Source organism: Pseudophryne corroboree, chromosome 4, assembly GCF_028390025.1.
Source record: "Pseudophryne corroboree isolate aPseCor3 chromosome 4, aPseCor3.hap2, whole genome shotgun sequence".
In the NCBI taxonomy this organism is placed as follows: domain Eukaryota; kingdom Metazoa; phylum Chordata; class Amphibia; order Anura; family Myobatrachidae; genus Pseudophryne; species Pseudophryne corroboree.
The window spans coordinates 829,745,251-829,772,679 of NC_086447.1; the positions used below are offsets into that span (position 1 = coordinate 829,745,251).

General features: G+C 46.0%; 1 protein-coding gene across 1 annotated transcript in view; it reads right to left on the minus strand.

Moving 5' to 3' along the window:
- LOC134910469 (serine palmitoyltransferase 3-like) overlaps nucleotides 1-27,429 on the minus strand; it is a 273,308-nt gene that overhangs the window by 127,678 nt on the left and 118,201 nt on the right. Inside the window, exon 6 of the mRNA XM_063918542.1 lies at nucleotides 14,035-14,128. Within this exon, the coding sequence (XP_063774612.1) occupies nucleotides 14,035-14,128 (94 nt within the window). The remainder of the gene's footprint in view (nucleotides 1-14,034; nucleotides 14,129-27,429) is intronic.

Here is a 27,429-nt window from a genome sequence, read left to right on the forward strand (position 1 = left end):
ACAAATAAAAGAAAACATCTTATTGGTTCCTTTGTAGCTATGGGTTATTGCTCATTTGAAAACTGGTACAGAGGTCAATTATTTATTTGCTTTTAACAAAAATCCTGGATACCCATATGACGTGAGGTTTGTTTAGTTCATACTGGTAAAGACTTAGCTTTTTTTTTGTCATATTTAGGAATAAATATTCATAGAAATCTATCTTCCAACCTTCCCAGAGTTTGGCAGAATGTCCTGCCGTCTATGATGGCGAGGTTTGATCTGATTTGCATGGAGGTTGGGAGGTATTAGAGTTTCTTATGTGGCGTAGACTGATACATTTGCTCCATGCAGCAAAAACAATTGCAGTTTTCTAGAAAAAATACTGTTCTGGTAGGAGACAAAGTCTCCCGGGGGCGAGGCCACACTCCACATTCCGATTAGTAGGTATGAGTTTGTTAGTCTAAACCAGTGGTTCTCAAACGGTGTGCCGTGGCACCCTGGGGTGCCTCGGGGCACTTGCAGGGGTGCCTTGGATTGGTGGTCCAGAACCAATCCAAATTATTTATGGTCAATGTAATAGGCAAAACCAGTGCCGGTGGCTGCCAATAATAAAATATGTAGACAAACAGAAGCAAATCCTGTCCCCTCACCACTTAACTGAACCTAAGGATGGCATATAAACACAATTTACTTAAATTTAATATTTATTTCTAAATGTTTCAATAAGAAACTTTTGGCCTTCTGGTGCCATGAAAAATATTATGATACTCTAGGGTGCTGTAAATTCAAAAAAGTTTGGGAACCACTGATCTAGACATATTATCAATGAATCAATACACAGTTCCAAATGTGTAGCTTCAAGAACAGTCAGTGTACCAGGAAAACTATCAAACAGCTGTGTACCAGGATTACAGTAAAAGTGGACCTTGGTGCAATACCCATACTGATCTGCTTACTAAACTTTATTAGAAAATTATTTTTGCATTAAGCGTTCAAACAAAACGGGGGAAAAAATGTGAGAGGTCCCTCTGTATTTTATGAACCAGCACTGGGTTCTTGGACTGGTCCTGGTTCTAAAAATATGGGGGTTAAAAAGCCATTGGGGTCCCCATATTTTTAGAACCAGCACCGTGCTCCACTAGCAGGGAGGTAATGCCACAGCCAGGGGACACACTTGACGGGTTCACGCATTACCCCACCTATCTAGTCAAACCAGGCCGGGATTCCCCCAATAATGGGGTCCCCCCAGGCACTCAAGGCCTGGGCTGAAGACCGGGGTTATCCCCAGCACCCCTGGCCTCTGCCGAAATTATAACATTTAAGGTTTTGTTTTTGAAACATAACATTGGGTTTGTTTTTTGTTTTTTACAGGAGGACTACATGTCCCCACATGCTGTGGCTTAAGGGTACTCGCAGAAAGAGATCCGCACATGTGCAGTACAGATCCTGTGCACACGCAGATCTCTAACCACTGGAGTTGTACGCAATACATCAGGTTTGCGTACAACTCTGAATCAGGCCCAAAAGCTGCTAATACTGCTGGCGCACAAAATAGTAGCTACTGATGAAGACCCAACATCATAGCTATTACACTGGAAGTAATTTGGTGCAACATGGTTTTATCTGCTCATCCATAGGGGTTGATGTATCAAAAAATAGGATTTTAATTACCTACCGGTAAATCATTTTCTCATAGTCCGTAGAGGATGCGGAGGTCCACATTAGAACCATGTGGTATAGACGGGTCCACTAGGAGTCACTGGCACTTTAAGAGTTTGAGTGTGGGCTGGCTCCTCCTTCTATGCCCCTCCTATCAGACTCAGTCTAGAAACTGTGCCAGAGGAGACCGATTCACACCAGCTCACACATACAAGGCAAACCAAGCTAACCAGCTTGAAATATCAGCAACGGCTGAACAATACTAAACCAAGAACCAAGCAGTACTGAACAAAGTAACCACTGCAGGAGCACGAAGCATTGGGCGGGCACCCAGCATCCTCTACGGACTACGTGAAAAGGATTTGCCGGTAGGTAATTAAAATCCTATTTTCTCTTACGTCCTAGAGGATGCTGGGGTCCACATTAGTACCATGGGGATGTACCAAAGCTCCCAGAATGGGAGGGAGAGCGCGGAGGCTCCTGCAGAACTGATTGACCAAACTTCAGGTCCTCTGAGGCCAAAGTAACGAACTTGTAGAACTTGGCACACGCGTTCGACCCAGACCAAGTAGCCGCTCGGTAAAGCTGTAAAGCCAAGACACCCTGGGCAGCCGTCCAGGAAGAACCCACCTTACGAGTAGAGTGGGCCTTAACAGACGTAGAACACGGCAATCCTGCCGTAGAATATGCATGCTGGATAGTGAACCTGATTCAGTGAGAGATCGTCTGCTTAGAAGCAGGACACCCAAGTTTCTTGGGATCATACAGGACAAACAGAGAGTCCGATTTTCTGTAACGAGTAGTCCTCTTCACTTAGATTTTCAGAGCCATTACAACATCCAAGCACTTTGATGAAATTGAGGAGTCAGTAGCAACTGGCAGCACAACAGGTTGGTTGACACGAAATGCTGACACAACCTTCAGAAGGAACGGCTGACGTGTCCGGAGCTCAGCTCTATCTTCATGGAGGATCAAGTAGGGGCTCTTACAAGACAAAGCCCCCAGCTCTGACACACGTCTAGGAGAAGCTAAGGCCAACAAAGAGACAGCCTTCCATGTGAGAAACTTGACCTCAACCTCCTGTAGAGGCTCAAACCAATCCGATTGGAGAAACTGCAGCACCACGTTCAGATCCCATGGTGCAGTAGGCAGCACAAAGGGAGGCTGGATGTGCAGAACCCCCTTCAAAAAAGTCTGGACCTCCGGGAAGGAAGCCAACTGTTTCTGGAAGAAAATGGATAGGGACAAAATCTGGACCTTTACGGATCCCAGCCTCAGGCCCATATTCACACCTGCTTGCAGGAAGAGGAGAAACCGTCCCAGCTGAAACTCCACCGCAGGAAACTTCTTGGACTCACACCAAGATACATATATTTTCCAAATACGATGGTAATGTTTATACGGTACTCCTGTCCTAGCCTGTATCAGGGTAGGAATAACCTTGTTTGGAATGCCCTTCCAAGCTAATATCTGGAAGTTCAACCTCCACGCCGTCAAACATAGCCGCGGTAAGTCTTGATAAGCGAACGGCCCCTGTTGCAGCAGGTCCTCCCGAAGATGAAGAGGCCAAGCCCTTCTTGACCAGTCTGGACCAGTCCGGAGCAACGAGGATTGCCTGAACTCTTGCTGTCCTTAGGAGTTTTAGAACTCTTGGAATGAGTGGAAGTGGAGGAAACACGTACACCGACTAGAACACCCAGGGAGTCACTAGGGTGTCCACTGCCACGGCTTGTGGGTCCCTCGACCTGGAACAATACCGCCAAAGCACCTTGTTGAGATGAGAGGCCATCATGTCTATTTGAGGTACACCCCAAAGATCTGTCACCTCCGTGAACACCTCCAGATGGAGTCCCCACTCTCCTAGATAGAGATTGTGTCTGCTGAGGAAGTCTGCTTCCCAGTTGTCTACTCCCAGAATGAAGATTGCTGACAGCGCCAACGCATGTTTTTCTGCCCAGAGGATGATTCTTGTTACCTCTGACATTGCAGCTCTGCTCTTCGTTCCGCCCTGTTAGTTTATGTAAGCCACTGTCGTTACATTGTCCGACTGCACTTGAATGGCTCGATCTCGCAGAAGATGGGCCGCTTGGATTAGACCGTTATAGACGGCTCTTAAGTTTCCAAATGTTTATTGGTAGGCTGGATTCCAGGCTTGACCACCTTCCTTGGAAGGTTTCCCCCTGAGTGACTGCGCCCCAGTCTCAGAGACTTGCATCCATGGTTAGAAGGATCCAGTCCTGATCCCGAACCTGCGGCCCTCCAGAAGGTGAGGTAGTTGTAGGCACCAGTGAAATCCTGGCTTTTGGCGACAGACGTATTCTCTGGTGCATGTATAGATGAGATCCCAACCATTTGTCAAGGAGATCCAGTTAAAAGGGCCGAGCATGAAACTTTCCATACTGTAGAGCCTCGTAAGAGGCCACCATCTTCCCCAGAAGGCGAATGCACTGATGAACCGAAACCCAGGCTGGCTTCAGGACATCCCGGACCATTGTTTGTATCACCAACGCTTTTCCCCGCGGAAGACACACCCTCTGCACTTCGGTGTCGAGGATCATTCCCAGAAAAGACAACCTCCTGGTCGGCTCCAAATTTGATTTTGGAAAATTCAGGATCCAACCGTGTTCCCTGAGCAGATGAGTCGTGAGAACAATGGACTGCAACAACCTCTCCCTGGACGATGCCTTTATCAGCAGATCGTCCAGATATGGGATCATGTTCACCCCCTGTTTGCGGAGGAGAACCATCATCTCTGCCATCACCTTGGTGAACACCCTCGGTGCTGTGGAGAGGCCGAATGGCAGTGCCTGGAATTGATAGTGACTGTCCAACAGTGCAAACCTGAGATCAGCCTGGTGAGGCGGCCAAATCGGAATGTGGAGGTATGCATCCTTGATATCCAGGGATACCAGAAACTCGCCCTCCTTCAGACATGAAATCACTGCTCTGAGAGACTCCATTTTGAATTTGAACACCCTCAGGTAAGGGTTCAACGATTTCAAGTTCAAAACTGGTCTGACCACACCAGCCGGTTTCGGTACCACGAAAAGGTTTGTATAATAACCTTTGCTTTGTATATGAGGTGGAACTGGGACAATGACCTGTGATTTTTACCAATTTTAGGATGGCTTCCTGTAGGATAGCCCTGTCTGTCAGCAAAGCTGGAAAGCCTAATTTGAAGAATCGGTGAGGCGGGAGTTCTTGAAACTCCAGTCTGCACCCCTGGGACATAATATTATGTACCCTGGGATCCAGGCCGGATGACACCCAGACGTGGCTGAAACGTCTGAGTCTCGCACCCACCAGCCTGTCCTCCAGGCTTTGAGGACCACCGTCATGCTGAGGAATCAGAAGCAGGTCTCTGGTACTGGGAGCCTGCAGGTGCAGGCTTTTTGGATTTTGCCCGACCACCTCTAAAGAAAGTGGTAGAAGGCTTGGGCTTTTTTGTTTTAGTGGTCCGAAAGGACTGCTGCACAGCTGAAGAAAACGGTTTCTTCGTAGAAGGAGTAGCAGAGGGAAGGAAAGGTGACTTACCCACGGTTGCCGTGAAAATCCACAAATCCTATGCTTCCCCAAATAGAGCCAGACCTGTGTAGGGTAGGTTCTCCACACTTCTCCTGGATTCCGCATCTGCAGATCACTGGCGTAGCCAGAGTCCCCTGCGAGCTGATACAGACATAGAGGATATCTGTGCAGTCAGCGTACCCAGGTCTTTCATGGATTCCACCATGAACCCCACAGAATCCTGTATGTTATGTAAAAAAATTCAATGTCACTACTATCCATTGCATCCAAATCCTCTAGTAATGTGCCACCCCTTTACTACGGCTTTAGAAATCCATGCACAGGCAATAGTGCGCATTAAGGCCACTCCTGAAGCAGTGTATATGGATTTGAGCGTAGTGTCAATCTTACGATCAGCTGGTTCTTTCAACGCGGTAGAACCAGGGACAGGTAAAACCACCTTATTAGACAGTCTGGAGACAGATGCGTCAACAATTGATGGGTTTTCCCATTTTTTCCTATCTTCCTCAGGGAAGGGAAAAGCAACCAGAACTCTTTTTTGGGATCTGTAATTTTTTTCTCCGGGTTTCCCCAGGATTTTAAAATATAGCGCTTAATTCTTTAGATGCCGGAAAGGTTAGGAGGGCTTTCTTATTATCAGTGAAGTAAGCCTCCTCAACCTGCTCAGGTGTAGTGTCATTAATGTTTAACACATCTCTAATGGCCTCATCATGAGCTGCCCCTCAGCACGTCCCCATCATCGCCTGAAGTATCAGAATCAGTATCCGTGTCATCTTGCATAATTTGGGCAAGGGCACGTTTCTGTGGGAACATGCTAGGGGATTTTGCAGGAATAGGGACGGAGCCTGACCTAACTACCATAGACTACTTCAACACCTGAGTTTCAGTCTCAGTATTAGCTTCAACAATAGGGATCTGAGACAAAACATTACAATCCTGTGTACATGGAATGGATCCCTCCTGAGAGGAAACATCTTCTGCAGCATATGACACAGAGTCCCTAGACATGGTTACGTGAGACAACACACACACACGGAAATGTCAGACAGTTTCCCCCCAAGTATGCCACAGAGAGACACAGAGATTGGAGCCAACCCACACACAGCGCTTTTTGAGGTAGAACTAATGACACTACCAGCGCTGTCTGTGTACCTTAATAGACTACACAGACTTTACACAGCCTCCCCCTCCCTTCTACAACCCCCTGGTACCGTACAAGATAGCTGGAGTTAACTTGGAGGGACAGCTCTCCCTGTCAGCGCTTCTGCACGCAGGAAGATGGCGCTGAACGCTGCTGGGTCCGCTCTGAGAAGCTCCGCCCCCTTTCATTGCGCTGCTTCCTGCTCTCCTGTAGTTTATACTGGCCTGAGGATTTGTGCTGGCAGCGATCCTGGGACCCTGAAAGGCTTGTTAGACAGTGTAGGGAGAAGGCGCTGGCTCAGGGCGCCCCCCACAACGCAGCACCATGTACCACTGAGCCCCGGAGCGCAGTTAGTACTGCACTCCCTATCCTGTTGCCGCCATCTTCACACCGGCTCCCCGCTTGCCAGGGGGGCCGGTGACTAACTCACCACTGAAGTCTTCTGGCTCTGTAAGGGGGTGGCGGCATGCTGCTGGGGTGAGCGATCCCCTGTGGCGGCGAACGTTCGATACCCTCAGGAGCTCAGTGTCCTGTCAGTGGAGATAGTGGCTCAGACCCCGCAGGGCGGACACTACTCCCCCCCTTAGTGTGATTGCAATAAAAGCCGAAAAATATGATAATTATTGCTCTACTTTTGGTCGTTTTATCACATTTCGTAAAAATTAAATGAAGTGCGCATGCTCTGTTTCAGAGCCAGACATGCGCAGTGGGTTACTTGGTGGCATTCAGCACAAACCTGACCTACAGCAGTAAAGAATAGCTAGTTTACTATGGGGACACTTAGTAGAAAACTGAAGCTAGTTCAATATATATAAGTATAATTTAGATAAAAGGGAGATATTTTTAGCATATTATCTTTGTAAAAAAAGTTAATTTAGAGGTGGAACTACAAGAACAATCATGGCCTATTGCTAAACTCGCTAGTATAAGCTGGTGAAAAAATGATATGAAAAGTTAGTCTGTTTTTACGATAATCCAATGATACATAAGGTTCCCATTCATTTTCAATAGAAGTTAAGAAAAGTTTGAAAAAAAAGTCAAAGTATAATTTAGCGACCCCCCCCCCGAAGTATAGAAAAGTGAAATTAATCTCTGTTTTTAACGCACATAACTGTTGATACATCAGGCCCATAATGAGACAAAATTTACACAGCTAAATGTTCACTTTAATAACTTTGAAAGATTCTTTTTTCATGGTACCAAGAAAAAAAAAAGAAAAAATAGTTCATGAGAATGTTTCAATTGACTTGGAACAGGCGACATCTCGGAGGTAATATTCTTTGAGGAATGAACAATGCTGTTCTGATTTCTAATGCTCATTGAGCACATTTGTGTAGCTACTGTAAAACCATCCGGAGACAGACACCTGTACAAAAGGGGATGCAGTCAGTTTACCTCCAATCAAAATCCCGACGTTCAAAATCCCGACAACAATTGACCGATGGTCAAAATCCCGACAAGGTCAAAATCCCGACATTTAAAAGACCAACAAGGTCAAAATACCAACATGTAAAATGCCGACAGGTCAAAATACCGACATGAGATTTTCATGATTTTTTTCACTGAAACCGACTTGTTCATACTTTACCATCCCAGTGGACCTAGAGGGGGAATATAATAGTGTGCCGAGCGCAGAGAGGCACCGTGCCCGAAGCATGGAGAGCGCAGCGAGCCATGCGAGGGGACGTGGTACACTTTATATGGTGTCCATGTTGACTTATGTCGACATACACACACACAAAAAAAACGCATGTCAGTATTTTGGCCTGTCGGCATTTTACATGTCTGTATTTTGACCTTGTCAGTATTTTAAATGTCGGTATTTTGTCCATGTCGGGATTTTGACCATCGGTCAATTGGTGTCGGGATTTTGAACGTTGGGATTTTCATTGGAGGTATTTCATACCGATCCCGTACAAAAGCGTGTCCCCTGTCATCAAGGCAATACAATGAAATAATTTCAACTAAATTTACAGATACAGAAAAACTAAATGTTAATGACAGTGAGCAGATACTTCTAACAGAAATCAAAGTGGTTGTATGTATTTTATAGCTGCGTAAATGATTTCAATCGCGTTTTGAACAGAAGCAACACAATCAGGAAACCATTGCTGACTGCAGCTGCATCTCTGCCACTAGGTTATCATATGTATGAAAATAAAGGCACTCAGGGGTCTATTTATTATCGCACCAAGGGCCTACTTCAGACTTGATCGTAGCCGGCCAAAATTCTGCACGGCTATGATCAGTTACTCAGACATGCGGGGGGACGCCCAGCACAGGGCTAGTCCGCCCTGCATGTCAGGCCCGACCCCCCTGCACAAGTACAAAAGCATCACACAGCGGCGATGCTTTTGTACTTGACGAGTAGCTCCCTACCAGTGCAGCTCCTGCATGCTGGCAGGGAGCTACTCGTCGCTGTCCGTGTCCCAGCGGCGGCATGTGAAGTCACGCAGCTGCTGCGGGCCTCTCCCCGCACAGTCTGGGCACGCGCCTGCGTTGCCTGGACCGCACTCCTAAAACGGCGGGCAAACACCGCCGGCCCGCCCCTTCCCACCCAGCGGCCGCCTCTGCCCGTCAATCAGGCAGAGGCAATCGTAGGGCTGAGATGGCGGTCGGCTGTCTGGCATGCGCCGGCGCACTGCGGCACGGGTGCATGCGCAGTTCAGACCTGATCGGCTATTGTGCGAAAACAGAACAGCAGCCATCAGGTCTGAATTAGGCCCCAATACATAATGTAATAATCCTATTCTGCAACTAACCACACTGGCTGCCTAAAGAAGCCAGTGAGGAGTGTATTCATTAATATAGCGCACCCATATTACCCAGCACTTTACACAGACTATTTCAATCATTCACATCAGTCCCTGCCCCAGTGAAGCTTACAGTCTATATTACCCATCCCATGGACACACATACACTAGAGTTCATTGATTTGTCAGAAGCCAATTAACCACTTAGCAGTATGTTTTTGAAGTGTGGGAGGAAACCCATGCAAACTCCATACATAAAGCGCCTTGTACAGAAGTTGAACTCATGACCTCAGCGCTGTGATGCAGTCATGCTTACCACTCTGCCACTAATGCTGGCATTCAGGCAATATGCACATATGTGCCCTCTGCACGGGAAGAATGAATCCTGCAAAGCCTCTCCAGCACAGCAGGTTCCCTGAAGGGATTGGGTGATGTCAAACTGGGAAATGGGCCAAACTAGCCATCTGGCATTTCTTGCAAATGTCTGATGGGCGGATGGCCCAGGGTGGCCTGGCCTAAAAGCCTGGTCACATGACACAGAGAGCCAGGGCCTGGCTGAGAAGATCCGCCTCCGAGCCCTATGCTAGGCTGCCCAGCACACTGAGTAAGGGGCTGACCAAGAAGCTCCACCTTCTTGCTTGACCGACCTGGCATACAGAGACACAGAGGGGTATATGCAATTCACGGCGAATCGCGGCAAATTATCGCCGTTTTTTAATTCAACACAATTCGACAGGTGAATTCCGGCAGGTGGCTGCCGGAATTCACCATATTCAATGAAAAACGGATTCGACATTCCCGCGGGCGAAAAACGGCCGATTTGCCGGATTTTGCCGCGAATTAAAAAAACGGGTAAAAACGGGAAAAACCCGGAAAAAAATGGCGTGGAGTCCCCCCTCCAAAGCATAACCAGCCTCGGGCTCTTCGAGCTGGTCCTGGTTCTAAAAATGCAGGGACAAAATTGACATGGGATCCCCCGTATTTTTAAAACCAGCACCGGGCTCTGCGCCTGATACTGGTGCAAAAAATACGGGGGACAAAAAGAGTAGGGGTCCCCCCGTATTTTATACACCAGCATCGGGCTCCACTAGCTGGACAGATAATGCCACAGCCGGGGGTCACTTTTATACAGCGCCCTGCGGCCATGGCATTAAATATCCAACTAGTAACCCCTGGCCGGGGTACCCTGGGGGAGTGGGGACCCCTTCAATCAAGGGGTCCTCCCCCCCAGCCACCCACGGGCCAGGGGTGAAGCCCGAGGCTGTCCCCCCCATCCAAAGGCTGCGGATGGGAGGCTGATAGCCTTGAGTAAATTGACAGAATATTGTTTTTTCCAGTAGTACTACAAGTCCCAGCAAGCCTCCCCCGCAAGCTGGTACTTGGAGAACCACAAGTACCAGCATGAGGGAGAAAAACGGGCCCGCTGGTACCTGTAGTACTACTGGAAAAAAAATACCCAAATAAAAACAGGACACACACACCGTGACAAGTACAACTTTATTACACACTGCCGACACACACATACTTACCTATGTTGACACGCCGACTGCCAGTCTCCGACGATCCGAGGGTACCTGTTAAAAAATTATACTCCCCTTCCAGCGTCCAGAGATAAATCCACGTCCAGAGTATAATCCACGTACTTGTTAAAAAAACAAACCGCATACCCGACTGAAAGGGGTCCCATATTGACACACGAGACGCCTTTCCCCGAATGTGCCGTGACCCCACGTGACTCCTGTCACTGAGGTCCCTTCAGCCAATCAGGAAGCGCTACTACGTGGCGCTCACCTGATTGGCTGTGCGCTGTCTGTGCTGTGACAGCGCATCGCACAGCTCTCTCCATTATTTCAATGGTGGGAACATTGCCGTCAGCGGGGGGGTTACCCGCGGTCAGCTGCTGACCGGCGGGTGACCCCACCGCTAACCGCAAGGTTCCCACCATTGAATATAATGGAGAGGCTTTGCGATGCGCTGTCTGAGCTCAGACGCGCAGAGCCAATCAGCAGAGTGCAAGGACGTTGCACTCGCTGATTGGCTGAAGAGACCTTTCAGTGACAGCTGTCACGTAGAGGTCCCTGCATTCGGGGAAAGGGGTCTCATGTGTCAACATGGGACCCCTTTCAGTCCGCTGGCACGGGTTTTTGCGTTTTGTTATTTTGCCAAGTACCTGGATTATACTCTGGACGTGGATTTATCTCTGGACGCTGGAAGGGGAGTATAATTTTTTAACAGGTACCCTCGGATCGTCGGAGACTGTGGCAGTCGGCGTGTCAACATAGGTAAGTATGTGTGTGTCGGCAGTATGTAATAAAGTTGTACTTGTCACGGTGTGTGTGTCCTGTTTTTATTTGGGTATTTTTTTTCCAGTAGTACTACAGGTACCAGCGGGCCCGTTTTTCTCCCGCATGCTGGTACTTGTGGTTCTCCAAGTACCAGCTTGCGGGGGAGGCTTGCTGGGACTTGTAGTACTACTGGAAAAAACAATATTCTGACATTTTTCTCAAGACTATCAGCCTCCCATCCGCAGCCCTTGGATGGGGGGGACAGCCTCGGGCTTCACCCCTGGCCCTTGGGTGGCTGGGGGGGGACCCCTTGATTGAAGGGGTCCCCACTCCCCCAGGGTACCCCGGCCAGGGGTGACTAGTTGGATATTTAATGCCACGGCCGCAGGGCACTGTATAAAAGTGACCCCCGGCTGTGGCATTATCTGTCCAGCTAGTGGAGCCCGATGCTGGTGTAAAAAATACGGGGGACCCCTGCTCTTTTTGTCCCCCGTATTTTTTGCACCAGCACCAGGCGCAGAGCCCGGTGCTGGTTTTAAAAATACGGGGGATCCCCTGTCAAATTTTTCCCCGCATTTATAGAACCAGGACCAGCTCGAAGAGCCCGAGGCTGGTTATGCTTTGGAGGGGGGACCCCACGCCATTTTTTTCCTTGATTTTACCGTTCCAGCTATTAAAAAAAAAAAAAAAAAATCAATTAAAAAATATATAAATAATACTTGTGCAACCAAAAAAGACAAACCAAGTACCTAATCCCTTCTAATATAAATAGATATGCTATTCCCAAAAAAACAAAAAAAAAACATGTTTTAAATTTTTTTTATTGGTTTCACCCTCCAAAGTGTGGCGGATTGAAAATGACGAATTTACTGTCTAAAAGCACTGGTCGAATTGCAGCACTTGTATCATTGCAGAAAAGTCGAATTTGATAAAAGTCGAATTTCAAAAAGTCGAATTTTGAAAGTCCGTTTTTTTGACGGAAAGCACTGAATTGCATTGACGATTATTTTTTTTTTGGCGAAAAAATCCCGAAATTCGACAATTTCGGGAATTCGACCGCAATTGCATATACCCCAGAGGCGTTTCGTGATACCACACCCCATTGTCGTGCGCCGCAGGCCACTGCATACCAGGGCTCTTTTAGAGCCCCGGTCCGTCCCTAGCTATGGGGGTGCTGTAACCAACAAAAATAGAGAGTCCAAAATCAGTGATCTCTGCAGTATCACTCTTCTTAAATAGGAGGCAGCCTTGATTACTCCCTTCCACAGCATGAAAGTCAGAGAATCGGATTATTACTGCTTCATAAAAAGAACCATCAGTCTGTACATAACCCTGAAGACAGGATACAGAAAAATGTCCATAGGGGGCAAATAAATGATATCTTTATAAGCATCAATTAATCAGTGACCCAATGGATGAGGCATCTTTTTGTTAGAGCCACAGATCAATTGTGTATGGATTTCCATCTAATGTAATAGTTCACTTATTAGGCTGATGACATAACGCAATACACAAATGATCTATATAAGCTGGCCACCGGCTCGCTGAAACACACCCTTACACCCACTTTGTCATTTCAAAAACAATTTAATGAATACTTTTAAGTTAACTTGTGTCAGGTTAATGATCTATTAATGGATTTCCTGGGTGAGGGTTTTGAAAACGCATATATATGTGCATAGTAATCCCTGACCAGAAGTTCATCGTAACTTACATTCCCTTTATTATTAACCACTACTCTGTGTAAACCTGTATGTGGTTCCTCTACCAGTCAGGCCTGATAAGGGCTTCACCGTCCCAATATATCTCTACTGTGCACAAAGAATAATTAAACATACAGATACACATATATAATACTTAGGTATGTTTAATTACATATTTATAGTTATTTGAATGATGTATTAAAAATATTTTGCGAGTCCTTCTGTTTTAAAACTGCCACATGCGCAATACCCAGCACTAACACCCTGTGCAGGCCTCCGCACTATGGGGGTCATTCCGAGCTGATCGCTCGCTAGCTACTTTTAGCAGCCGTGCAAACGCATAGTCACCGCCCACGGGGAGGTGTATTTTCGCTTTACAAGTGTGCAAACGCCTTTGCAGCCGAGCACAGCAAAAACATTTTGTGCAGTTTCTGAGTAGCTCTGGACTTACTCAGCCCTTGCGATCACTTCAGTCTTTTTGGTGCCGGAATTGACGTCAGACACCCGCCCTGCAAACGCTCGGACACGCCTGCGTTTTCCCAAACACTCCCAGAAAACGGTCAATTGACACCCATAAACGCCCTCTTTCTGTCAATCACCTTGCGTTCGGCTGTGCGAATGGAATCTTCGCTAAATCCATCGCCAAGCATCGATCCTCTTTGTACCCATACGACGTGCCTGCGCATTGGGGTGCATACGCATGCGCAGTTTTGCCGTTTTTTTACCTGATCGCTGCGCTGCGAAAATCGGCAGCGAGAGATTAACTCGGAATGACCCTCTATACGTCAAGGCAAAATGATAATACAGGTAATTGAGTTTACATCTGGCTATCCAGACTCTGAAATGTTACAGAATTCCATAGAGTTAAACATTCAAACATTGCTCATAAAATCTTTTGCATGCTTTTAAATGTAGGTCTTACACAACTGACATGAGACGACAGATCACAGAGTGCAATGTGAATAATAGGTTAAGGAAACACTTACTGTTGTGCTTGAAAATTCGAATGGTAGCTCCGGAAAGTCTGGCGCCAAGAACCAGAGAAGTGTGGTTCAGCTCGTCACTTAGAATTAGGCAGCCCTTGAAGAGACAAAATAAGATTGTTAGCAAAAAAATTTCAATTGTGAAACAAAAGAAGTAATTCTAACAGAGACAACTTGAATATGGATACTCTTATTTTTTTTAGTTTTAACTAGCAAAATAAAACACGTGTCATGATGAAAAGAAACAAATTATATTTTCTTGCAAGTTTTAGCAAAGAATCAGCATCGAAGAGTGAAGCGTAACGATATTTCATATGAACGGAGTTTAGCAGCACAACAGGACGTATATAAGAGATGTAGGGGGTCTCTTCAAGAAGCAGTGAAAAGTGTGGAGAATTGAGCCAGTGGTGAAGTTGGCAACCAATCAGTGATAAGGTAACATTTATAGAACGCATTTTATAAAATTATACGTAGCAACTGATTGGTTTCCATGGGCGACTTCTCCACTGGCTCACTTTTCTCCACACTTTTCATAAACTGCAGAAAATTTACCAGCCACGTCCAAAAATAAGAATTTACTTACCAATAATTCTATTTCTCGGAGTCCGTAGTGGATGCTGGGGTTCCTGAAAGGACCATGGGGAATAGCGGCTCCGCAGGAGACAGGGCACAAAAGTAAAGCTTTCCGATCAGGTGGTGTGCACTGGCTCCTCCCCCCATGACCCTCCTCCAAGCCAGTCAGGTACTGTGCCCGGACGAGCGTACACAATAAGGGAGGAATTTTGAATCCCGGGTAAGACTCATACCAGCCACACCAATCACACCGTACAACTTGTGATCTAAACCCAGTTAACAGTATGATAACAGCGGAGCCTCTGAAAAGATGGCTCACAACAATAATAACCCGATTTTTGTAACTATGTACAAGTATTGCAGATAATCCGCACTTGGGATGGGCGCCCAGCATCCACTACGGACTCCGAGAAATAGAATTATCGGTAAGTAAATTCTTATTTTCTCTATCGTCCTAGTGGATGCTGGGGTTCCTGAAAGGACCATGGGGATTATACCAAAGCTCCCAAACGGGCGGGAGAGTGCGGATGACTCTGCAGCACCGAATGAGAGAACTCCAGGTCCTCCTTAGCCAGGGTATCAAATTTGTAGAATTTAGCAAACGTGTTTGCCCCTGACCAAGTAGCTGCTCGGCAAAGTTGTAAAGCCGAGACCCCTCGGGCAGCCGCCCAAGATGAGCCCACCTTCCTTGTGGAATGGGCATTTACATATTTTGGCTGTGGCAGGCCTGCCACAGAATGTGCAAGCTGAATTGTATTACACATCCAACTAGCAATAGTCTGCTTAGAAGCAAGAGCACCCAGTTTGTTGGGTGCATACAGGATAACAGCAAGTCAGTTTTCCTGACTCCAGCCGTCCTGGAACACATTTTCAGGGCCCTGACAACATCCAGCAACTTGGAGTCCTCCAAGTCCCTAGTAGGTGCAAGGCACCCCAATAAGCTGGTTCAGGTGAAACACTGACACCACCTTAGGGAGAGAACTGGGGACGAGTCCGCAGCTCTGCCCTGTCCGAATGGACAAACAGATATGGGCTTTTTTGAGAAAAAACCACCAATTTGACACTCGCCTGGTCCAGGCCAGGGCCAAGAGCATGGTCACTTTTCATGTGAGATGCTTCAAATCCACAGATTTGACTGGTTTTAAACCAATGTGATTTGAGGAATCCCAGAACTACGTTGAGATCCCTCAGTGCCACTGGAGGCACAAAAGGGGGTTGTATATGCAATACTCCCTTGACAAACTTCTGGACTTCAGGAACTGAAGCCAATTCTTTCTGGAAGAAAATCGACAGGGCCGAAATTTGAACCTTAATGGACCCCAATTTGAGGCCCATAGACACTCCTGTTTGCAGGAAATGCAGGAAACGACCGAGTTGAAATTTCTTTGTGGGGCCTTCCTGGCCTCACACCACGCCATATTTTCGCCACATGTGGTGATAATGTTGTGCGGTCACCTCCTTTCTGGCTTTGACCAGGGTAGGAATGACCTCTTCCGGAATGCCTTTTTCCCTTAGGATCCGGCTTTCCACCGCCATGCCGACAAACGCAGCTGCGGTAAGTCTTGGAACAGACATGGTACTTGCTGAAGCAAGTCCCTTCTTAGCGGCAGAGGCCATAAGACCTCTGTAAGCATCTCTTGAAGTTCCGGGTACCAAGTCCTTCTTGGCCAATCCGGAGCCATGAGTATAGTTCTTACTCCTCTACGTCTTATAATTCTCAGCACCTTAGGTATGAGAAGCAGAGGAGGGAACACATACACGACTGGTACACCCACGGTGTTACCAGAACGTCCACAGCTATTGCCTGAGGGTCTCTTGACCTGGCGCAATACCTGTCCCGTTTTTTGTTCAGACGGGACGCCATCATGTCCACCTTTGGTATTTCCCAACGGTTTACAATCATGTGGAAAAAACTTCCCGATGAAGTTTCCACTCTCCCGGGTGGAGGTCGTGCCTGCTGAGGAAGTCTGCTTCCCAGTTTCCATTCCCGGGATGAAACACTGCTGACAGTGCTATCACATGATTTTCCGCCCAGCGAAAAGTCCTTGCAGTTTTTGCCATTGCCCTCCTGCTTCTTGTGTCGCCCTGTCTGTTTACGTGGGCGACTGCCGTGATGTTTTTCCCACTGGATCAATACCGGCTGACCTTGAAGCAGAGGTCTTGCTAAGCTTAGAGCATTATAAATTTACCCTTAGCTCCAGTATATTTATGTGGAGAAAAGTCTCCAGACTTGATCACACTCCCTGGAAATTTTTTCCTTGTGTGACTGCTCCCCAGCCTCTCGGGCTGGGCTCCGTGGTCACCAGCATCCAATCCTGAATGCCGAATCTGCGGCCCTCTAGAAGATGAGCACTCTATAACCACCACAGGAGAGACACCCTTGTCCTTGGATATAGGGTTATCCGCTGATGCATCTGAAGATGCGATCCGGACCATTTGTCCAGCAGATCCCACTGAAAAGTTCTTGCGTGAAATCTGTCGAATGGAATTGCTTCGTAGGAAGCCACCATTTTTACCAGGACCCTTGTGCAATGATGCACTGTTTTTAGGAGGTTCCTGACTAGCTCGGATAACTCCCTGGCTTTCTCTTCCGGGAGAAACACCTTTTTCTGGACTGTGTCCAGAATCATCCCTAGGCACAGCAGACGTGTCGTCGGGATCAGCTGCGATTTTGGAATATTTAGAATCCACCCGTGCTGTTGTAGCAGTATCCGAGATAGTGCTACTCCGACCTCCAACTGTTCCCTGGACTATGCCCTTATCAGGAGATCGTCCAAGTAAGGGATAATTAAGACGCCTTTTCTTCGAAGAAGAATCATCATTTCGGCCATTACCTTGGTAAAGACCCGGGGTGCCGTGGACAATCCAAACGGCAGCGTCTGAAACTGATAGTGACAGTTCTGCACCACGAACCTGAGGTACCCTTATGAGAAGGGCAAATTTGGGACATAGAGGTAAGCATCCCTGATGTCCCGGGACACTATATAGTCCCCTTCTTCCTGGTTCGTTATCACTGCTCTGAGTGACTCCATCTTGATTTGAACCTTTGTAAGTGTTCAAAAAAATTTTTAGAATAAGTCTCACCTAGCCTTCTGGCTTCAGTACCACAATATAGTGTGGAATAATACCCCTTTCTTGTAGTAGGAGGGGTAATTTAATTATCACCTGCTGGGAATACAGCTTGTGAATTTTTTCCCATACTGCCTCCTTGTCGGAGGGAGACCTTGGTAAAGCAGACTTCAGGAGCCTGCGAAGGGGAAACGTCTCGACATTCCAATCTGTACCCCTGGGATACTACTTGTAGGATCCAGGGGTCCTGTACGGTCTCAGCGCCATGCTGAGAACTTGTCAGAAGCGGTGGAACGCTTCTGTTCCTGGGAATGGGCTGCCTGCTGCAGTCTTCTTCCCTTTCCTCTATCCCTGGGCAGATATGATCTTATAGGGACGAAAGGATTGAGGCTGAAAAGACGGTGTCTTTTTCTGCAGAGATGTGACTTAGGGTAAAAACGGTGGATTTTCCAGCAGTTGCCGTGGCCACCAGGTCCGATGGACCGACCCCAAATAACTCCTTTATACGGCAATACACCTTTGTGCCGTTTGGAATCTGCATCACCTGACCACTGTCGTGTCCATAAACATCTTCTGGCAGATATGGACATCGCACTTACTCTTGATGCCAGAGTGCAAATATCCCTCTGTGCATCTCGCATATATAGAAATGCATCCTTTAAATGCTCTATAGTCAATAAAATACTGTCCCTGTCAAGGGTATCAATATTTTTAGTCAGGGAATCCGACCAAGCCACCCCAGCTCTGCACATCCAGGCTGAGGCGATCGCTGGTCGCAGTATAACACCAGTATGTGTGTATATACTTTTTATGATATTTTCCAGCCTCCCGTCAGCTGGTCCTTGAGGACGGCCCTATCTATAGACGGTACCGCCACTTGTTTTGATAAGCGTGTGAGCGCCTTATCCACCCTAAGGGGTGTTTCCCAACGCGCCCTAACTTCTGGCGGGAAAGGGTATACCGCCCATAATTTTCTATCGGGGGGAACCCACGCATCATCACACACTTTATTTAATTTATCTGATTCAGGAAAAACTATGGTAGTTTTTTCACATCCCACATAATACCCTCTTTTGTGGTACTTGTAGTATCAGAAATATGTAACACCTCCTTCATTGCCTTTAACGTGTGGCCCTAATAAGGAATACGTTTGTTTATTCACCGTCGACACTGGATTCAGTGTCCCTGTCTGTGTCTGTGTCGACCGACTAAAGTAAACGGGCGTTTTAAAACCCCTGACGGTGTTTTTGAGACGTCTGGACCGGTACTAATTGTTTGTCGGCCGTCTCATGTCGTCAACCGACCTTGCAGCGTGTTGACATTATCACGTAATTCCCTAAATAAGCCATCCATTCCGGTGTCGACTCCCTAGAGAGTGACATCACCATTACAGGCAATTGCTCCGCCTCCTCACCAACATCGTCCTCCTACATGTCGACACACACGTACCGACACACAGCACACACACAGGGAATGCTCTGATAGAGGACAGGACCCACTAGCCCTTTGGAGAGACAGAGGGAGAGTTTGCCAGCACACACCAAAAACGCTATAATTTTATATAGGGACAACCTTATATAAGTGTTTCTCCCTAATAGCATCTTTATATAGATATTTATATCGCCAATTAGTGCCCCCCCTCTCTGTTTAAACCCTGTTTCTGTAGTGCAGTGCAGGGGAGAGCCTGGGAGCCTTCTCTCCAGCCTTTCTGTGAGAGAAAATGGCGCTGTGTGCTGAGGAGATAGGCCCCGCCCCTTTTCCGGCGGCCTCGTCTCCCGCTCTTTAGTGAAGTTTGGCAGGGGTTAAATATCTCCATATAGCCTCTGGGGGCTATATGTGAGGTATTTTTAGCCAGTATATAGGTTTACATTTGCCTCCCAGGGCGCCCCCCCCCAGCGCCCTGCACCCTCAGTGACTGCGTGTGAAGTGTGCTGAGAGGAAAATGGCGCACAGCTGCAGTGCTGTGCGCTACCTTTAGAAGACTGCAAGGGTCTTCAGCCGCCGATTCTGGACCTCTTCTTACTTCAGCATCTGCAAGGGGGCCGGCGGCGCGGCTCCGGTGACCATCCAGGCTGTACCTGTGATCGTCCCTCTGGAGCTGATGTCCTGTAGCCAAGAAGCCAATCCATCCTGCACGCAGGTGAGTTCACTTCTTCTCCCCTCTGTCCCTCGTTGCAGTGATCCTGTTGCCAGCAGGACTCACTGTAAAATAAAAAACCTAAGCTAAACTTTCTCTAAGCAGCTCTTTAGGAGAGCCACCTAGAATTGCACCCTTCTCGGCCGGGCACAAAAATCTAACTGGCTTGGAGGAGGGTCATGGGGGGAGGAGCCAGTGCACACCACCTGATCGGAAAGCTTTACTTTTGTGCCCTGTCTCCTGCGGAGCCGCTATTCTCCATGGTCCTTTCAGGAACCCCAGCATCCACTAGGACGATAGAGAAAAGGTGTTAACTTTGTAGAACCGTTACATTTTCACTTCTCTAAATGGCATTATATACGTTTATATAACCAAATACCCTATATAGGTTTATATAACCATATACCCTATACTATTGATAAAAACCCATTAAAATTATTCTAAAAGAAACACTACAGTCTGAGCAGAAAAACAGAAGCTGCACAGGCAAACCTGAAATGTGAACTGGCCGATTTACCCATTTATATTTCCATATATTTTCCCTTCATTTTATCAGTTTAATTTCATAGTTATAGGCAAAACGTTTGTATTATGTAAAACATAGAAAAACAAACTTCATGAGAAAAGAATAATGAAAAAAAAAAAATCTGCCAAGTAACTGTAAATGCCAAAGATTTTATACCTGCCTAAAAGTGATAAAGGTGTTGCGCTATCTCAGCATTCAACTGAATTTTTATGCCACTTCAACATATTAGCTGATCAATACGGATACAGGTCAGCAACACTTGTATTAATGTGGTTGCTTGCTAGATATTGCCATATCTAAATGAGTGTCCTTGCAAACGTAAGAAAGTGGTAACAATTCATAGTTGGCGGGCACCCAGCCACAATATGGCCAGAACCTCTTCTCCCCTCTATCAGCACCAACCCATTACTAATTTTCTTAATAAAACACTGGGGTCAATCTTATTAGCCGTGATGATCTTGCGGGAGCCGAAATTTACACAAAAGTACTCTCTCCCCCATAGGGCTCCGAGCAATTTTGTGCAAATTGGGGCTGATTTCAGCCCAAAAAGGGTGCAAGATTGGGTGCAGTTGCCGGCATTGAAGCACCGCGGCAACGGCACATCGTACTCTTCACAGCTTGTAGGATTGACCCCACTTACCTCCTGGTAAATACAATCTCTTTTATGATCACATCTGAACGCTACCACCAAAATAAAGACTACTACATATAGTCATCTTTGTGGAGCTCTACCTATGTTTTAATTAGTGATGAGCAGGTTCGGATTTACTCGATTCATAACGCCAGAATTAACGCCAATTCGGATTTATCCAGATTTTTCTTATTGGCTAATCAAAACACGTGACATCCGAGAGCCAGAAAGATGTCGTTTTGAGATCCGGGTAAATCCGAGTAAATCCGAACCTGCTCATCTCTAGTTAATGACCTATGGCTTAAATAAAATTGCCTCCATTACTGTTCTTATTTTTTGGCTCTAGCCTATGGTGCCTACGTTATGTTATGGAATTTCTAGGGCTATAGGAAAAAGAATGCAGTATCATTTACTGAATGTATTTGGCTGCTGAGAGTTATGTGATGGCTAGGGCAAGTAACACCAACTGTATTTTTTTTTAATGCATTTAATTGTTAGCGAGGGGAGAGGTTATTCATTTCACTCTTTTTTTTTTAAACATACATTGTTTATATACTGTATAGTACGCTGTGCTTCTATAATTCTATTACTGGCAATTATTACTATTATTGGAGCACATGTGCCCCCCCCCCCCACCCCATGCTTCCAAAAGCAAACTTTCAGCAACTTCCAGGGCCGGTTCTAGCCCTTGTGGTGAAAATAGGGGCGTGGCTTCATACAGGGGCGTGGTCAATTATGCCCCCTGTAGAGTTGTGCCCCCTGTAGAGTTGTGCCCCCAGTTGAGTAGCGCCGCTTACACACAAAAAAATAAAAAAATGAATTAATACTTACTATCCACGCTCCTGATTCCCGACCGCTGCTGACCTCCGCTGGCGCCGCTCCTCAGATCTATGGGAGAGACGTCATGCCGTCTCTCCCATAGCACGGCATAGGCACTAGAGGTCAATTATGACCCCTAGCGTCTATGTGCCAGTCCCACAATGCTGTGCGGTACGCGATGATGTCATCGCGCACCGCACAGCAAAGGTCCTTTCCATAAAGGGAAACTAGACAGGTAGCGTCTAGTTTCCTTCACAGCACCGGGGGGCACTGACCAACAGCAGCGGAAGGCGGCGCCCCGGGCAAAAATCCTGTGTGCCCGTAGCAAGATCCGTTACTGGCAATTTCCTCTAGGAATCTTGCATTTGACACGGATACTGATCCCCCAGCTATTCACAGCAGAAATGGCGAATAAGAGGTTGCATGTTATAAATATCACGCTGTGAAGGGGCAGCACACAAGGCAGGACATTGACACTTGAAGCTATAGGAATGAGATGAAACATTTGCATCTGAGAAATCATTATTTATGTCTATTAATACCAGCAAAACATTTCTAAAACATATTATGGGCAAGATGTACTAAGCGCCTTGGTGGGTGATAAAGTGGAGAGAGATAAAGTACCAGCCAATCAGCTCCTGGCTGCCATGTCACAGGCAATACAGTGTTTAAAAAATGTCAGTTAGGAGATGGTTGGTAGTTTATCTCTCTCCACTTTATAAATCTCCAAGGCTTAGTACATCTGCCCCATAGATGTCTAATGTATGTTAAAGTTTGTACAGGGGTAGATTTATCAAACATTCAAGTTTTGATAAAGAAAAGGTGTTGCCCATAGTAACCATATGAGAATCAGATTCTAGCCATTACTTATCTAGTGCATGATATCTGGAATATGATTGGTTGCTATGGGCAACACCCCTCACTTCTATTCCTTAGAGGATTTGATAAGTCTCCCCCATATATTCACTAAGCACATGACTACAAAGTTAAAACGTGTTTACATATGTTCAAGAAATAGAGATGATGTCCACTATCTGCACTTACTTACAGGAGGGGTATGTATATATAAAGGGCGGAGTTATGCCTGAAACATTGCTGATACAGGTTGAGTATCCCTTATCCAAAATGCTTGGGACCAGAAGTATTTTAGATATCGGATTTTTCCGTATTTTGGAATAATTGCATACCATATTGAGATATCGTGGCGATGGGACCTAAGGCTAAGTACAGAATACATTTATGTTTCATAAACACCATGGGGGTCATTCCGAACCATTCGCTCGCTGCATTTTAACGTCATAAGCAGCCGATGCGGGCCAGGGAGCGAGGAGTAGCTCCCGGCCAGCACGCTAAAGCTGCGCTGGTCAGGAACTACTCTGGACGTCATATGCAGCCGCTGCGGGCCAGGGAGCGAGGAGTAGCTCCCGGGCCAGCACGCTAAAGCTGCGCTGGTCAGGAGCTACTCTGGAACTGCAAAGGCATCGCCGCTGTGCGATGTCTTTGCACTTCTGCGAGGGGGGCCGGACTGACATGCGGGGCGGACTAGCCCCATGCTGGGCATCCCCCCGCATGTCAGGAAAGATGTTTGTAGCTGTGCTAAATTTAGCACAGCTACGATCAACTCGGAATGACCCCCCCATATACACACAGCCTGAAGGTAATTTTATACAATATTTTTTATAACTGTGCATTAAACAAAGTGTGTGTACATTCACACAATTCATTTATGTTTCATATACACCTTATACACACAGCCTGAGGTCATTTAATACAATATTTTGAATAACTGTGTATTAAACAAAGTTTGTGTACATTGAGCCATCAGAAAACAAAGCTTTTACTATCTCACTCGAAAAATTCTGTATTTCGGAATATTCCGTATTTTGGAGTATTTGGAAATGGGATACGCAACCTATACCTTTGGCAATGCTTTAAGCCTAACACACGTGTTTTTGTATAGGGAGTTCAAAAAGTACCTCCTCAGTGGGATGTAGTTAGGTGACCGCCGGTCACAATACCGATCCAGACACCGTGTTGGCTCTCATTCCCGACAGTCCGCATGCTGACTAACAGGGACTATTCCCACTCGTGGGTGTCCACGACACCTATAGAGTGAGAAAAGAACCTGTGGCGAGCTCAGCTCCCCACCGAGCCCGCAGCATGGTGATCGCAGCTAGCCCGCAAGAGGCTTCATTGCGCTCCCCCCCTCCGCTGGTAACCCATACGCCGGTACACTCTTACACCGGTAACCCATACCCAACCCCCTCAGTGATTGTGTGCTAAGCAAGTCTCCTCGCCGAGAATGTGTGCTAGATAATATGAGAAAATAATTATTTTTATACACTTTACTTACCTGTACATGAAAGTAAACTGAAATTGTACTTATCTGCATTAAGTGTGTCCCTCCCTGGCCTCCCACAGCTGGAGGAGATCTCCAGCTAGAGACCGCACTCACTGCAGAGGGACTTTACGAACTCCCTGTACAAACCTTGGAGTGCTGTGAATCATAACATATACTACTGACCAACTACTCAGCTCCCCTCACATATACAGTACATACATATACATATTCTGTTTAGATAAATAAGGAATACATTACATACGATATGCTGGCGGTAAGATAGATTTTATATTTTTACAGTGGTATAAAAACATATAATCACTTCAGTCAGAATAGTTTTTGTTACGTTTGTTGATGTTTGAAGCTACACCCAAAACGCTAGCACTAACTAAATGAAAGAAAAATGTGCGCAAGACTACTATGGATCTTACAGTACTTAATACAATCAAAGGAAATCTCCCAGTGGGACACTAGGAATGTTCTATAGGAAATATTTTTGCCCAAACACCAAGACGTTCCTGAAATAGCTGGGTGTTGCTATTGCATTGCTCGATCCCAAAACTTTTTTTTAAATCTAAAATAACAGTTTTACTGATGTACAAATGATTGTGTTGAACAAGAGTCCTAACCTAATGTTTTTTTATAACTGAAGAATGTACTATGTGAATGGGTGCCCTTTCTTTACATAATATGCAGCCTATAGAAAGACTCCATGCTAACGGACATGCTGTGATTATGATAATGATTAACTTTAAATGTGAACCATGATTAGACAACGGATACGATGCTTCACAATGGGCGTTTCATTTACGCCCAAAAATATTAGTAACAGACATTGGTAGAATGTGCAACACGATACCACTAAGGGGGATATCCAATTATACCTGGTAAAACATTGGACTTTTTTCCGATGTTTCACCAATTTTTTTTATTTTATTTTGTTTTTTTTACAGGCTATCCAAAATGGATCGCCTGTAAAAAAAACACTGATCTCCCGAAAACACACAGGTATGTTTTCGGATGAAACAGTCCTGTTTTCGCACGAAAACGGAGCTGTTTCCAGGGATATTGCTTTGCCTGCCTGAGGCAGGTGAAACAAAATCCCCGATAAGCCAGGTCTCGTGCCTGCTTATCGGGGCTAATTAGATAGCACCCGGCGAGACAATTAGCCCCGGTAAATTACCGGGGCTAATTGGATATCCCCCTAAAAGGGCATTGTTTTGGGCTCTCAATGACAAAAGACCCACTATTGTGTATCCTACTAATTAGTGGAACCTGTACAAGAGATGTCCTAAATTAACTTTTACCGCAGGCCTAAGTTGCTGAAATTAGTGGAGAGTTCCCTCTTTTAAGTGAGTAGTTGCTTAATCAAAATGATCCAAACAGCTTTAAAAACAGGAATAAAATAAATAACTAGGTAATCATCTTAATCCCAACACTTTTTTCTGTAACAATTGCCAGAATACTAAACTTTGAATTTACATTAACCTTAACGCTAGCCGTAGGACCTTTTTCAGTTTCACTTGCGGTTTTGCTATTTTAGCAAAACTGCAACTGGCTGCGATTGTATGCTGGGGGCCTCCCAGCACAGGGCAAGGCCACCCAGCGTGTAAATACCAGACAGCGATGCTATCGCAATTCAAGTGAGGTCGCATCGCTATTTTTTGAATGCTTCCGCAACCAGGCTGCGAAGGCAGGCGCAGAGCAGCCATTTTTCGGGTTCCCGCATGCCTATCTGACGTCACAAGGCCGCCCTGAACCTGCCCCTGATTCTGATGACGCGACTGCCCAATGTCACGTCGGCGCCCCGTGAGCACCTCTGCTTGTCAATCAGGCAGAGGTGTTTGCATAAGTTAAAATTCGATCGCATCTTAATGTGGGCCCACGCGCAGTACGACCTCTGTGCGAGCACACTGGGCATTAATAGTTCAGTATGCGATCCATACTGGATAAGGCACTTAGGGGGACATTTACTAAGCAGTGATAATAGCAGAGAAGTGAGCCAGTGGGGAGGTTGCCCCATCAACCAATCAGCAGCTCTGTATAATTCTACAGTATGCAAATTATAGATGTCACTTCAATGCTGATTGGTTGCCATGGGCAACTTCTCCACTGGCTCATTTCTCCGCTCTTATCACTGCTTAGTAAATGTCCTCCTTAGTCCCAATCTCTGGAATAAACATAAATCTTAACCATAAACCTAATTTCCAACGCAAAAACTATGCAGATTACCACAAAAGGTCTCATGTTACCACCCCAAGTTATAAAAAGACACTCAGATTCTAATTACTACAGGTTTAAAAAACAAAACAAAAAGACAGATTAAAAAAAACTCGAAGCAATCAATAAATTATACTGAATATAGAATACATGTAAATACTGTAATGTACTTCTGTGGCAATAAACTATAATATAGCAAATATTTAAAAAATATTAGCACTGCTAATTTGAACATAGTCCATATACTCTGTATGCTGCAAACACACACATTTACAGTATACTGTATATCGATTATAAACTGTATATGGGCAATTCCAAAGTAACGGATGTAACTCTCAGATACAATGTTTGTGATAAACATCTGGATTGCTTCAAATATAAAATACACATAAAAGAAGCAAATTTTAAACAAATTATCTACCCCTGGTAAATAAAAATATGAAGTGTGAACAAGCCTCACCATTGTTGTCTGCTGTAAATAAATACAAGGTTTAAATGTAACGGATGTAACCAGGATAGGACATGGTAATTTCTGCCATAAAATACGTCTGATTTCTCTGAAACTACGACAGACATTTATTCCATACTTTTTTACAATAAAGTATAAACCACACAGATTGTTTTAGTACAATTTTCAGGAAAGTCATTCTTATTACCTTGACAATATTTAATGGAATGTATGTGTAACGGACATAGGGGGTCATTCTGACCCAATCGCATGCTGCGCTTCCTGGCAGCCGTGTGATCGGGTTGGAACTGTGTATGCACGGTGGCTGCATTGCCCGGCGACAGCCGTCACCAGGCAGCAACGCTGCTAGCGAGGAAAGCGGACGTAGCGGCGACCGTAAGAAGATTGATAGGAGGCGGAACCGGTCGGCAACTCACCGTGTTTGGGGAGTGGTGAGTCCAACGCAGGCATGTCCAGGGGTTTGGAGGGCGGATGTCGGACGTCAATTCCGGGACCTGCATCGCTGGATCGATCGCACAGGGTAAGTAACTCTTAGCCTGGTCTTCTTTTACAGGAAACTTTTTTTGAATAGCAGGGCTGCACAAGTGATCGCAGCCCTGCTATGCAGAAATAC